This window comes from Bison bison, unplaced genomic scaffold, assembly GCF_000754665.1.
Source record: "Bison bison bison isolate TAMUID 2011002044 unplaced genomic scaffold, Bison_UMD1.0 scf7180017864192, whole genome shotgun sequence".
Taxonomy (NCBI): domain Eukaryota; kingdom Metazoa; phylum Chordata; class Mammalia; order Artiodactyla; family Bovidae; genus Bison; species Bison bison.
The window spans coordinates 3,870,619-3,884,990 of NW_011494764.1; the positions used below are offsets into that span (position 1 = coordinate 3,870,619).

Here is a 14,372-nt window from a genome sequence, read left to right on the forward strand (position 1 = left end):
ACGCGCAGTGCAGCGGCGAGTAGGTCATAGGGCACCACACCTCCAGCGGGCCTCCGGGTCTCGCGCATGCGCGGTGAGGCCAAGGCGCCTAGGTGGGGACCTTGACTCAGGTGTCTACTGTCGGAGCTGACTCGGATCTGAACGTTTGCGCCACCTACACTACGGTGGCAGACGCGGGCAAGGTGCTGAGGAGACATCCTTTAGACTTACTTTAAATCTGGAGTCCTCCTTGGGAAGCGGCGTACACCACCCCGCCTGTCCGCCGACTCCTTGTGGTCCAGGTACAGCGCTGGGAACCGGTTCCCGAGGAACCGAAGATCCCGGGCGGCGTGTGCTGTGCGGTATTACCGCCCCTCACGGAGTTTTGTTTCTGCTTCAGGGAAACCCAGTCCTGCTGTCCAGGGATTAGGCCGCTCTGATTGACTCCCTGGAACCCAGAAGGAACAGGCCCTGTCCTGGGCTGTATCGTGGGCCGGCCTGTGCTGAGCCGGTCACGTCCCCGGTGTAGTCATCCTGCGCCTCCGGGAAGCCCCAATTTCTCTTCCCCAAATTCTGCGAAGGGGCATGGAGTAACCACAGGCTTTCTCGCCCCTGAGACTGCTGTGGTTAGTACACACCGGCAGCAAAGATGCCTGGGAAAAGGTCCCTAAACGCCGCAGTCATCCGGAGTGCCAAAAGGGAAAGGAAAGCAATCACTCTCGACGTGAAGTTAGAAGTGTTAAGACGTTTTGAAGTGGGTGAGAAGCTCAGCCAGATCGCAAAGGCCTTAGGCCTTGCTGCCTCTACGGTGGCAACCATCAGAGATAATAAAGACAAAATCAAAGCGAGTTCACAAATAGCCACTCCTTTGAGAGCCTCCCGGTTGACTCGCCGCCGAAGTGCAGTCATGGAGACCATGGAGCGGTTGTTGTGCGTGTGGCTTGAAGACCAGAGCCAGCGAAACGTGCCCCTGAGTGTCACCGTTATTCAGAAGAAGGCCAAGAGTTTGTTTGATGACTTACAGCGTGAGCAAGGTGAAAGCTCTCAAACAGAAAAGTTTACTGCAAGTAAAGGGTGGTTTGTGAGATTCAAGGAACGCCACTGTTTGCCCCACTTCAAAATGAACATCTCAGCTCCTGCCAAGAAAGATGAATATCCAGAAATACTGAAGAGCATCATTCAGGAAGGTGAGTACACCCCCCAGCAAGTTTTTAATGTGGATGAGACAGGTCTTTATTGGAAAAGAATGCCTGAAAGAACGTTTCTTTCAGTAGAAGAGAGAGCTGAGCCAGGATTTAAATCATCCAAAGATCGCTTGATGCTGCTTCTTGGTGGCAACGCAGCTGGGGACTTCAAATTGAAACCCCTATTGGTGTACCACTCAGAAAACCCCAAGGCTCTGAAGGGGTACTCCAAGCCCAATCTGCCCGTGATTTGGCGCTCAAGCAGAAAGGCCTGGGCAACCAGGAGCATCTTTCATGAATGGTTCACATATTTTTTTTGCCCTGCCATTGAGAAATACTGTGCCCAAAACAACCTGACCAACAAAGCCCTGCTCATCTTAGACAAGGCACCATGCCACCCAGTCAATCTGAACGATCTGTCTGATACTGTAAGAGTGGAGTATCTTCATGACAGCACAGCTGACTCCATCCAGCCCATGGGTCAAGGTGTAACCTCTGCCTTCAGAGCTCTTTACCTGAGAAGGACTTTTGAGCACATCCTAGAAGCAACAGATGGGGAGGATACAGCAGAGATCAGGGAGTTCTGGAGAAACTACAGCATTGTGGACGCTGTGGACAACATCGCAGTAGCCTGGGGGGAGCTCAGACCAGCAACAATGAACAGTGTGTGGAAGAAGATTTGGCCTGAGTGTGTTCAGTTCCAGAGTGCTTCCCAAACAGATGGCATTGCACAGCTTCAACAAAATATTGTGATCCTTGCCAAGAGTGTGGCTGTTGGAGAGGTGGGAGAAGCTGATGTGGACCAGCTGCTGCAGTCCCATGAGGAGGGTCTCTCAAATGAGGAGCTGATGCAGCTGGAGCAGGAGCCCGCAGGAGAGGAAGAGGAGGGTGAAGAGGCTGCCCCTGCCCTACGCCAACTAACCACACGGGAGCTGTCAGCAGCCTTCTCACATTTTGAGGCTGGCTTGCAGGTCCTTACCAGTAACAGCCCTGATGCCGCGTGGAAACTGCAAGTTTCAAGAGCAATCAATGATGCAATAAGCTGCTACAGGGAGCTGTACAGTGAGAAAGAGCGGTGCTCCAAACAGCTCTCCTAGGTGACCTCAGTGCACAACACACTCCACGGCAGGAAGACCAGACACAACAGGGCAACCTCCTGGGTGACGCCTGGCCAAGTCTTGGCCTCCAGATGTTTAACATCCTTGGAAACCCTGCTTCTGGTACATTCATTTTGACACTAAAGAACATCACATCTTGTTACTGAAATTGTGCTTAAATATGTGCTTTAAGAAGATTGAAAGAAAAATCCAGGAAAAGTTATTTAAAACACACAATGAGACCAGCCCTGCTAGACATTGAAACACACTATAAAACCTCTGATTGAATCAAGGAGGTACTCAAACGTGTAGAATACAATAGAAAGTCCAGAAGTAGATATAGATAGGTTTTTTTTTTTTTAATAGTGCAGGACAGCTAGATAAAATTTGGCAAAAGCTAATTAGTTCACACCTCACAGCATACACAGAAATAAACAGACGAGGGATTTGAATCTAAAAGCTGAAACAATACAAGTGCTACACAACCATGGATATATGCCTCTTCCCCATGGGTGATCAGAAAGATCTTCTGGAACTCAAAGTCCAGGTGAAATTTAAGATTAATCAATTTGATGATATGAAAATGTAATAAAACTTTTCCATGAGGATAAAAGAGGACAGAGTCAAAGGCAAATGATACACTGGAAGAAAATTTCTCACAGATAATGAGTTAATATCTCTGATATGTGAAGAACTCATAAATATTGAGAAGAAAATACCAAAAACCCCATGGAAAAGTAGGCAAAAGATATAATTCATAAGCAGGTAAATTAGTGCTTCAAACATAAGAGAAGTGCAGATGAAACAACACTCATACCATTTCTCATTATTCAGATCAGCAATAATCAAAAGTATGGCTACATACTCCACTGGTTAGGCTGTGGGGTCAGAGGCACCCTCATTCACTGCTGGTTCTAACACAAACTTGTACATCCCTTACAGAAGAGTATCAAGCACTAATACAAAATATATTTATTTTGATTTAACAATCCCACTTTTAGGAGGATACACTTCCAACAAAAGAAAATACAGATGCATGGATTTTGTTGCAGCCTTGTTTGTAACTTCAAAACCTAGGAAATAGCCTGAAGAGTCTCATGTAAAAAGTCAAATATGAAATGGCGCTTGTACACAATGGAGAGTTAGACAGTTGTAAGTGATGACAACTACAATAATAAGAGAACAAGGAAGAACTCAACTGATGTGGAGTGGTTTCCAGGATATATTATTAATAGAAAAAAAGCAACATCAGGAGTAGAGTATGCTACCTTTTGTGGAAGAAAGACAGGGAATAAGAAAATACACATACATCATACTCATTTGTACAATAAGAAACAAAGGTGGGAGAAATCAGACTAAAGAGATTGGTTCCAGAGGTGGGAGGAGATATAACTTTTGTACCTTTTATGAAGTTCTGACTTTGGGGACCATGTTAATATACTGTACAAGCAAAAGTAAAGAAGGATGGGGAAGTAAAGCAGTGGACTACCTGAATGGAACCGTATTTCACAGGAACTGCACACCCACAATGAAGAAGCAAAAGCAAGTACTTTTTGACTGTATGCCCTCGGGCTATAGACAAATATTAAAGGCTCGTGAGTAGCCTTGTTTCTCACCAGCGTAAGTGAGCAGTCCCAAAGGTGCTTTCTGTGTACTGTCGGACTGAGCAAATAAGTGTACTCTGGATAAGGGAGCCAGCTCTCTCACTGTCGAGCAAGGAAATAATAAACATGAAAAAGGGAAAGAATGACTTGTGTTGTTTTGAAATTGGAAGTTTCACTGTGAACTCATGGTTTTTAATGTTTATAGACCAAAAAAGAAATAGATAAGGAGTACTATTTCCACACTACTGAAAGGACCTCTGGGCAGTGATCAGCCCAAAAGTGAGCACACCCAACTATCACACCCGTCCTCCACCAGAAGGTCCCAGGGCTCCTTGGAGAGATGACTGGTGTCAGGGCTGGGACTGGGGCAATTACTAACTAAGCCTGGAACACTTTCCTGTGCTAGAAAGTAAGAAAGTGCCTAAAGAGTGCCAGGAAGATGTCAGTCAGCTGGACCAAGTGGACCAGAGCGTTTTGAGCAGGATAGATGACAAATTGGACCCACCCACCACTTTGGTGGGTGGAAAATCCCACCAAAAGGGCAAAGCCCGAGTCCAGTCAGAAAAACCCACACTAAAGGAAAGTCTTCAGAATAATTTGTCTGTGATTTTCTGTGTCAGAGTCCTGAACCCTTCCAGATTAAAGGCTAAAATGACATGGCAACTAAGTGGCTGAATTTGAACACGGCTTGCTGTAGGCTTTACGGTCAGCATCCACGTGAGCATCCTGATGTCATGGCCACACCATAGCTGTGGGAGGCATATCCTTGCTGGGGTGACACAGGAGCACTTAGAGGAAAAGGGGCACCATCTGCAACTTCCACCAGATGGTTCAAAAGAAAGTGTGTGGAGAAAGAGTAAGGCAAATGGGGAAAATGTTAACATTCACGGAATCCAGGAGATGGGTACCTGGGAATGTGTTTGCAGCACTTCTGTAAACCTACAGCTGTTAAAAGTTTAAGAAAAACTCATCCTCGTACCTGAAGTGGGTGGGTGGAGACCGCATGCTCCCTCTGACACAAAGTGTGGCTTTAGTTGTTTGAAGTGGAGGCGCTAGCGTGGGCCCACAGACAGCCCACACACACCCTTCCCCCACCCCTTTGCCGCACACTCCTGATGTTTCTTTGAGATCATCCTCAAAACCAGAGGTCGTATCTCCAGAGAGAAATGTACATACACAGAGGTTGGAATGTCATTTGGGAGGGGGTCTTGGGTTCTCCTGAGCTCCAAGGGCCCTTTCAGTGAGTCAGACTTGAAGACCGGAAGTGCTTCTGGGAGCTAGACCTGGGACTGGCACTGCTTGCATTGAGTTAACGTGACAGTCTTCCCTCTGGGAGGACTCAGGAGAGAGGACGTAGGTTCTGTTACAGAGCCAGACTGGGCTCAGCACTTCCTGGAACCCAAACAACCCCAGAGGGTGCTTTAGTGCAGCCTACAGAGGAGGTGTCAGCACACTGAGGCCAAGGTCAGGTGCCCCATTTACACCTGACCCTGTGGGAGGGGCCTGTGGGCTCTGACTAACCCTGCAGCAAACCCCGCCCTGTCCCCAGCACCCAGCCCATACGGCTCTCCTGGGAGGCCTGGCCATACTAACTGGTTCCTCTGGGTTCTGGCTACTGTGACATGGTCTCAGAAAGACCTACACATGATTCTGTTTAAAGAATCTGTCACCCAGAAGGGGGAGGAGGAGAAGACGTGATGTGAGAGGAAGTTTTAAAAAAAGTCAACTTTGCCCAACAAATGGCTACTGACATTTCTTACGGACACAGTGACTGTAACTGGAATAACACAGTGCTGATTACAGAGTCCATTTGGGAGAAGCCAGGATCCCTGGGACAGAAATGCGATGCCGCAGTGAGACGTACAGATGTGAGGTGTAGGAAGAGGGCGCTTAGCCTTTAACCCCCTAGACCCAAGAACGGGAAGCAGGGTGGCCCCATGTGGACCAACCCCACACTGACACTCTGAACAGCCCAGCACAGTCGGAGGGTGGCCTAAAGTTCCTGGGCAGGGCTTCCGTGGGGTGCAGAGGGGCAAGGAGGGGTTGGCACTGTCCTTACCCACCCCCCACATTGGCTCAGCCAGCCTCCCTGTGGGCCAAGCCTCTCCTTGCACTTCCCAGTCAAAGGTGATGGATGTCCAGGTGACTGCCTCCTGCCCACCAGCCACCCCAGGTGTCAACAGCCAAGCACAGTCCAGGGCAAGGAGAAGGCCAGCAAGGCTAGGGCAGCCTTCCCCTGGACGGTTCCCACAAATGCATCTTCCCCACTGGGTCAGTCCTCCATGCCCGGCTCCCTTTGCCGCTGGTGGCAGGACCTCCCACACCCCATGAGTCCTGCCTGGTGCTCCCCTGAGCAAGTATTTCCAGTGCCTGATCTCAGTTCCCCAAACAGAAGGCCCCGGTTGGGGGGGTCTCCGAGTGATCCGGAGCCCTCCATAGGCACACTCGGGCCAGGTCTACTGTCCCCTAGCCCTCTCACCTAACCTTGACCTGCCAGGGGCACAGTCCCGCCCAATACCTGGAAGCGCACTTCCTTGCTGGGTGGGACCCCCTCAGCCACCCAGCATGAAGCACCAGAGTGAGCTGGGCTGGGCCAAGGCAGGGGCGGTAGGAGGTGAGATCTCCACAGCAGCCAGTAGCCGCTGGAATGGTCCTGCTGGCGAAGGCCCAGAGAACCCGGGGGGCAGGGGCAGGGCCCTCGGGAGACAGGGATGAACACAGCCCCAGCCAGGGACAACCAGGGGACCTCAAAGAGGCAAGGGGCTGGGGGAGGGGCCTCCAAGTAGAACCCATACCGTCCACCACAGGTAAAAGTCAGGCTAAGACTGCATCCTCAGTCTTGTCGGCACTCCCTGGAAGGCTTCCAGGATTTCCAGTGTAGCCAGGGCCCAGTAGCCTTGGTCCCAAGGTGGGCAGGGTAGGGTGGGGGGCTCTTGACCAAAGGGGAGGTGAGGGATGCTCCCCCCACCTGACCCTCAAAGCTCTGCAGTGGAGGAAGGGTGCACGTCCTGGCCCTCACAGCAGCCCACCCAAAAAACAGACGCCCCAAGCCCCAACACGCACTGGGGGACGGTGGTCCTGGTGGTGCTGGCTCAGCAGTCGGGGGGTCCAGGGGCTAGACCCTAGGTCTCCAGAGTATAGGAAACACCTTGACTGTGGCAACGGCCAGCAGGACAGACAGGCCTAGAAGGGCTTCCATCGCTCAGGCGTCCAGGTCTGGGCCAGGCTCCCGGAAGAGCGACTGCTTCCGCAGGGTGAGGCGCGCACACCTAGGGCATGTGGTGGAATTGTCGTAGTAGCAGTCCCTGGGGGAGACAGGAATGGCCGTGAAGAGGGGGCTCCACAAGCAGAATTGTAACCCTGAGTCTTCACAATATTCCTTTAACAGACGGGAGCCTGCAGCAGTCTCATCCAGGTGTGCCAGCCAGGCCTGTATCCCATACCTCTGTATAGACATCCCAAAGGGCCACACCTATCACCTGGTACCCTCTGACCCTCTTAGTGACTCCCCTCCCTGACCTGTTCCCACTACCATGTAAAGCACCCCCCGCTCAGGGCTCTGTGGAGGTGCACATGGTCCCCATGGCAGCTTAAATTTTTGAAGGGGGCACAGAAACATTTGACAGGACACCTCACAAACTGCCAGCTCAAGGTGGCTCAGAGTTTCAACACTTTGTGCTACAGTCCTTACTGAGACCGCAGTCCAGCTCAGCTGACCAATGAGGTTGAGGGTCACTCTGAGAAACAGCAAGGGCCAGGAAAATCCAGTGTGGACAGAAACGGGGTGGTGGGGTCCCATCTGAGCCCAGTGTGACAAGCCATGTGGGCCCCACAGGCACACGCCTACTGATAAGTGTACTTAAAGAGTTCACATATCTTCTTCCCACTGCTGTGTATCATTCTTCCAAACATCCACAAGGCTTTAGGACATAAATGCTTCCATTGTTGAACCTAAGTACTTAATAAATAAAACTGTTGGGTATTTCTTGTGGCCTAGGGATGTTTGGAAAAAAAAAAATCACAAAAACTAGAAAGCTTAGGAAGCTCCAGCCTCAGTAAACCTAAGTCCCATTTGAAACCAGGTGGCAAAGGTCAAGCCCCAGCCTCTCCCCACCTGACACTCCCAGCACTCTCTCCCACACCTGTCATCCACCATCTACGGAGGCGGACGCTCACACAGACCTGTGGAAGACAGCAGAGCAGTCGGCGCACACGGACGTGTGGCTGTCGAAGGGGAATAGCACATCTCCCTCCCGGCAGAGCTCGCACACAAAGCCCTTGGCCTGGCACCGCTGCGGGCAAGGCGGGGAGGTCAGTGCCCACTCCCAGGTAGGGGGGCACATCCTCCCGAGCCGCCCTCCCGCCTCCCCACCTGGCTTGTAGGGGCCCACCTCACAGTCCAGTTTGATGTGCTTGGCAAACAGCGTGTGGGTCTCAGCCAGTGAGCAGCCCAGCCGGCCCGTGTGCGTGTCCAGCAGGTCCTGCACCGAGTACATCTCATCGTTCTCCACAAAGTGCTGCCGATCCTGGAGCTGCAGGCACAGCCATGTGACCCCGGAGCCACCAGGCCAGGGCCCTTGCCTGACCGGAGCCCTCTTCCCAGCTTTATCTTGTCCACACATCTCATCACACAATACGCTGCTTCCTACTCTTCCTGCCGGCCCAACCCGGAGAGTGCACTCCTAGGTGAGGGCCAGGTCCCGCCCACTCTGCTCCCCAGGATCCAGAACACCATCGGCCCGCAGCAGGCACCCAGTGAGTGCTTGCAAACAAGTAAGTAGGTGGGCCTCGAAGTGTTCTGTGGTTGGCCATCCCTGGGTCCACTCCATGGAGGCTCCCGTGAAGGCTGCAGGGTGACAACCCACTCTCTCAGTGCTTCTCATGCTGACAGAAGCAGGGAACACTTTTGTGGGTAGAATGCTTTTGTGGGTAGACTTGGTGTTCCCTGGGACAGTGTGGAGACCCTCTGCTGATGGCACAGCACATGCGCAGTGTCAAGTCTTCCCCTCACGATCCTGGTCTGTTTCCTGCCCTCCTGGAGGGCCCCTTCCCCACCCCACCCCTCCTCTACCCCGGGGGGCAGGTGGACTGACCTGCAGGAGCAGGCGCGCTGCCATGGCCTCCCTGCAGGTGATAAAATATGGCTTCATGAGCAAGATATCCTGGCGCAGCTTCTGTGGACAAGAGGGGCAGGTGGGCATCTCTGGCCAGAGCAGGGGCTGTGCTGGGCATGTCTGCATGGCCAGTGGGGGTGAGGCAGGGCTGGCTTTGTGGGAAGCTTTGTCACTTTACAGTCTGGGTCAGTAGAGGACCGTAAGTGCATTCCCGTCCCCCCACGACAGTCCCAGCTTTGAGGCCTCCAACCGAGCTCAAGGTCAAGACACAGTTTCCCCACCAGGCAGGACCCTAAGCTTCCATAGTGCACAGTTGCTCCCCGTCCAGCTCCACATGCACACACACACACCTTGGGAGCGCCTGAGCTTGCATCAGACTGCCCAGTTGAACCCAGATCCCCTGCTCAGCTCAGTGGCCCTGTGCCTCAGCTCCTCCCCACCAAGTCCCATCCCTCTCCGCACCCACCTGAGGCACACCCCACCCCGCCCTCCTGCTGAGTGCCAAAGAGAGGACCCCCAGTCACACACAGCTCCTCAGAACAGCGACCAGATGTGGCTGGGCCAATGTGAGGCTGCTCTTGACAATACACACTGGGACGCAGTCTAATACAAGACAGAAACGCCACACGATGTGTCTCAACAATGTGCACGAAATAAAAGACATCACTGAGATGAACTTCACCTCATTTTTCTACTGTGGTTGCTACAAAATTTCAAACTGCCTCTGAGCCTCGTGTGCTATTTCGTATTGTGACTGGACAGTTGCTCTAGCGACTTTAACTTAAAGGGCAGTGGTGGGGGGGGGGTGCGGGGGGCAGTGACACAGGTGGCATCTCCTCACACAGCTGCGAAAGTGGAGCAGGGTTGCCCCACGCCCGCCACTCCACTGTCTTACCCGGATCTCTACCAGCTCCTCCACATAGTTGAACAGCAGAGGATTGATCTCCCGGAGCCGGAGCACTGGCCTCGACATCATCAACGCCAGGTAGCGCATGCTGCCACGGGACACCTGGGCCAGAGGGGCGGAAAGGTGGCACCTCTGCGCTCCGCCCCGCCCCTGCAGCACCGCCGCCCTGTCTCGGGCCCCGCCCCACTCTGCCCCACCCCGAGGCCCCGCCCCAGCCTGTGCCCTGACCCGCCCCCGCAGCCACGCCCCATGCCCCAGCGCTCTGCCACGCCCCAGGCCACACCACGCCCCCACCCAATCCCCAGGGCGGCACCCCTCGCTCCCCGCTCTCTCTCTCCGCACCTTGCGCGGCTCGAAGTCCCAGTTGTGCACCACACGCGCTGGGATGACAGCCAGATCGTTCCAGTGGCAGTGACTGCAGTAGTACTGGCCAGTGTAGTCGCACTGCCGGGCCTCACTGGGCACGCCCCCTGTGGAGGAGATGTTCCAAAGTCAGGGAGACCTGAGAGGTCCCCTCCCCCAGCTGCACCAAGGGTTCCCCACCGCCCGGCCCCGCCCCTGACTCGTCCTCTTCTAAGTCGCCCGGCTTCCCGTTTCTCATCAGTAAAACGAGACAGTAGATGGGGAATCCCTTGAGTCAATGTCAGTATGTTTCTAGGAAGGCCTGACACACAGCGTGTGAGTGCAGTGTGGTCTTCCCATGGGGTGGGTTTTCTGTGATGATGCGGTCACAGGAGAGAGACTAGCCCAGCCCTGCAGGGACTCCTAGGGGAACCTTGGTCAGGTTGGGCGGGCGTGAAAAGGTGCCAAAAGCAGTCCTTTTTGGCTTCCCAAGGAGAGGAGCTCAACTGCGCATTCCTCCCATTTACTCACGCAGCTGATGGCAGGGCACCCTGCCCAGGACAGCTCCCCTCAGCCCTGCGCCCTGCCCAACTCCCACCCCCCACCCCGGGGGCACTCACGCAGAGAGATGGGTGCTCGGCACTCCGCACAGCGGTAATCCTGGCTGTCCAAGCCTGCCTCAGGGCAGATGTTCAGCTCATACTCGGCCTGGTGGCTGACTTTGGACCGCACACAGGGCTTGGAGATGAGGTTCAAACACTTGCTGTGACAGCGGTAATAACACCCTGGGATGGGGGCCCAACAGCATGCCTCTTAGGAGGAGGGCCACTCTGCAGCCCAGGCTGACCTTCAGCTTCCAGGACCCCCAGGGGGCTCCACTCAGCTTCCCAGATCAACCCAAGAGTCTCTCCAGGTGCCACTGCAGGTCCCCAAATGTCCCCACCCCAAGCCTTGCCCTGAAAGTACGTGCACACCTTTCCCCCAATTTCAGACTCAGAAGTCCAGGGGCCTACCAGCCATGCCCACTGGGATACCCAAGGAGATCAAGGCCAAGCCATCTAAGTGAAACCTGGCTCTTCCTACCCAAATCCACCACAGCTTCCCATCTCAGATTTCAGGGACTCTGTCTTTCAACCTCCTGAGACTACAAACTGGGAAGTCATCCCGACTCCTCTCTTACACCCATGTCCAGCTATAGCTGCACTTGGCCCTTCTCATCTGAATGTCAGAGTCTCACCCTGGTCAGAAGGCCATCATTTTCCCTCCCCCATGCCATACTCAGCTCAGCAGCTGGAGTTAAAACCTAAGTATATCCACCCACATGGACCCAGTGCACTTAGAGAAAAGCCCCCTGCCACCTCTGAAGTACCTCTATGCCACGCTGCTCTCAACTCCTCATGAAATACACTGGACACACACTGACCACAGGCCTTTGTACATACAGCTCCCCTGCAGAAATGTTCCTTCCCAGATATGCTCCTGGTTTGCCCCTAACCTCCAAGCTTTTTTATTAAATGTTACATGAAGCCTTTTCATTTCACCCTAAAATAGCAGCACCCCACTCCCTGACATGCTTGTGCCCCCCTAGCCTTCTTCACTGTTTCTAACACACCACATTACTGACTCATTTGATTTCTCATCCAGAGCAGGACCTCCAATACAGTGATGTGTCTCTACAATGTCCAGCGGGGTGGCCACCAACCTTGCATGGCTACTGTGTACTTGGAACATGCACAGTACAACCGAGGAGCTAGTTATCTATGTTCAATAATTTAAATTTGAAGAGTCACATGTGGCTAGTGGACTTGAGCCCAGTGAAGGCAGACACCTGGGTCTCTCATCTCTTGCTACACCCACCACACACTACCGGGTTCTGCAAATAATGAGGACACGATAGAGAACCCCTCTCCCCGGAGACCTAGACTGCCAGCCCAGAAGGGCAGTCTGGTCTCCGCCCACCTGTGCAGGTGTACCAGGTCTGAATGAGGCCCCAGATGACTGTGTTACACTTGTCACATGTCTGCTTCACACTCTTGCTCTTCTCCTTGTAGAAGCGGTGCTCGAGAAGGACTCGAATGTTGGGCTCATCCTCATTGGGGTCCTAGGGAGGAGACCAGGGAAGGGTCACAGCTCCTTCTGGACACATGAACCCCTTGACTGCATCTCCCAGGCACCACATAGCAAAGGTTACCACAGACCCCTCCCTTTACAATAGGACAGGGTGCCCGGTCAGGCCTGGTCCACTGAGATTACAGACCACCTCTGTTCCTAGTTGCTGCACCAGGGCCACATTAGGGCCAAGGGCACGTGAGCAGTACTGAGGGGCCCTTGCTGCCCTCCCTGCTTTGTTTCAGCTGGCTGAGAGCAGACCCAGATTGGTGGAAGCTGTCCTGGACTTGCCAGGGAAGAGCAGAGCAATAGAAAAGCGGAACCTGCGGTCTCCAATGCCAGTAGCTGCCAGATAGGCCCAGGGAACCCGCAACACATCCACGTGAGTAAATCTACACAACCAACTCCTTTAAGCCACTGTCTTTCGGGCTGTCTGAGCCCATACCATTGCCTTACCTATATTCTAATGAAACTACCACTGTCCAAAACCCATGGACTCATGAACCAGACTCAAGGACTACATGACGGACCCCAGCGGTTATTGGCTTCCAGGATCCATGACCCCTTCTGTTGTCATCTTCAGGGAACCAGGCCACACTCTGGGTCATGTGGTTCAAGGTGGGACTAACTCACCCACCTGCTTCAGTAGGTGGACACATGACCCAGGACTACAGGCAGGATCAGAGCTGGGTTGAGGGCCCATCACTCCCCCAGCCTCCAGTTCAGCTCTGGCTGCTGGTGAGGGTGGACCAGCACCTACCTTCAGCTCCTGAAGCTTCAGCCGGAGATGGATGAGTCTCACCACGGCGTCCTTCTGCTTCTCTGAGTGCTCTGGAAGGTCCAGGATGACCTGCTTGCACTCCTGGATGGCCTGCCGCAGCTGCTGGACATCAGACGCCAGGAACAGGCCCTGCTCACATGGAGGGGGAGCAGTTTGGGGACAGTGATAGTCAGATTGTGTGTCGTTGGGCCCAGAACAGATCTCCCCACCCATCTCGAGCCCCGATGGCCCAAAGACTTGCTCAATGCCCAGGACCGTCAGCAGCAGAGGCAGGCCCCAGGCCACACCACCTGCCCACTCTCTGGACCTGTCCACCCATGGGCCTCTGGAGACCTAACTCATGGTGTTCTTCAAAACACAACTTCCCTCTTTTAGAAATCCAATTGCTCTTCTGGCTGTGCTATCTCACTTGCTTCTACAGAACTTCCTCTTGGATGAAATCAGGGGAAATGACACTTGTTTGTCAAGAAGGAGAGGAAGTGGCTTCTGGTTCAATCGCCAAGCTCAGAGACACCCCTGGCTGCCACCTGCCCTCAGGCCCAGCACCTCACAGGCTGACCCAAGCTCGGGTCCAGCAAAGCCCTAAGCTTGGGCAAGGAGACAGGCCAGGTGTCAGAGCTAGAGGCTGGGGCCCCAAGAAAGGGGGGTCACTGCCCGCAGGAGTGCAAAATAAGGGTTCAAACACATAACTGAGAGGAGTGTATGTACCTACAGAATGTAAAGTTAAAGGCCACATGACCAGCAAAATGAACAGCAAACGAGAAACGGGGGCTCAGGCGAATCTTAAAGTCCTATGTGAATGTTACCATAGCATCTCTCTCAAACAACAGTTGGAGATAGTTTGCAAAGATTTTGAAACTTTAAAGGAATTATTAGAGCCCTTTAATTAAAAAAACAAACAAACAAACACCCCACAAGGTTTTCATGGAACAAAACCTAGCTCAGACAGGAGTGGCCCTGCCTAGCTGAGCAGGTGGTGGTGGGCAGTGGCCGCCCTCGCCTTCACCCTGCAATGGACGACAGGATTCCCCAGGACCCCAGATGGAGTCAGCCCCCACATCTACTTTGTAGTATCCTGCATGGAGGGGAGAGAATGGCTGCCCAGGAGGACAGAGCCCAGGCTCCCAAACACCGCATCCAACCCATTCCCACAGGCCGGCACATAGGTATAGGGTGGGAGCCAGGTGTCACGCAGGCCTCAGACTCCACGCCTAGGAGACCCGGCTGAGATGGACGTGGCCAACTCTTCAAACTC

General features: G+C 53.5%; 2 protein-coding genes across 5 annotated transcripts in view; one reads left to right on the plus strand and one right to left on the minus strand.

Annotated features, from left to right (window-relative positions):
* The first annotated feature begins 65 nt into the window (after positions 1–65).
* On the plus strand, positions 66–3,051 carry CENPBD1 (CENPB DNA-binding domains containing 1). The gene has a single exon (XM_010843923.1). It carries the CDS (start codon positions 629–631, stop codon positions 2,258–2,260), a length of 1,632 nt encoding a protein of 543 aa, XP_010842225.1. The 5' UTR covers positions 66–628; the 3' UTR covers positions 2,261–3,051.
* A 158-nt stretch (positions 3,052–3,209) lies between these two features.
* Positions 3,210–14,372, minus strand: part of DEF8 (differentially expressed in FDCP 8 homolog (mouse)) — a 16,647-nt gene continuing 5,484 nt past the window's right edge. For 3 of the 4 annotated variants that reach the window (XM_010843924.1, XM_010843927.1, XM_010843925.1), the window contains 9 exons: positions 13,097–13,246; positions 12,187–12,328; positions 10,848–11,012; positions 10,228–10,355; positions 9,874–9,987; positions 8,958–9,038; positions 8,256–8,396; positions 8,047–8,156; positions 3,210–7,169 (listed from right to left, as the gene is read on the minus strand). In XM_010843924.1, the coding sequence (XP_010842226.1) occupies positions 7,067–7,169; positions 8,047–8,156; positions 8,256–8,396; positions 8,958–9,038; positions 9,874–9,987; positions 10,228–10,355; positions 10,848–11,012; positions 12,187–12,328; positions 13,097–13,246 (1,134 nt within the window). In that variant the 3' untranslated portion in view covers positions 3,210–7,066. The remainder of the gene's footprint in view (positions 7,170–8,046; positions 8,157–8,255; positions 8,397–8,957; positions 9,039–9,873; positions 9,988–10,227; positions 10,356–10,847; positions 11,013–12,186; positions 12,329–13,096; positions 13,247–14,372) is intronic. The other variant, XM_010843926.1, reaches the window with a different exon arrangement.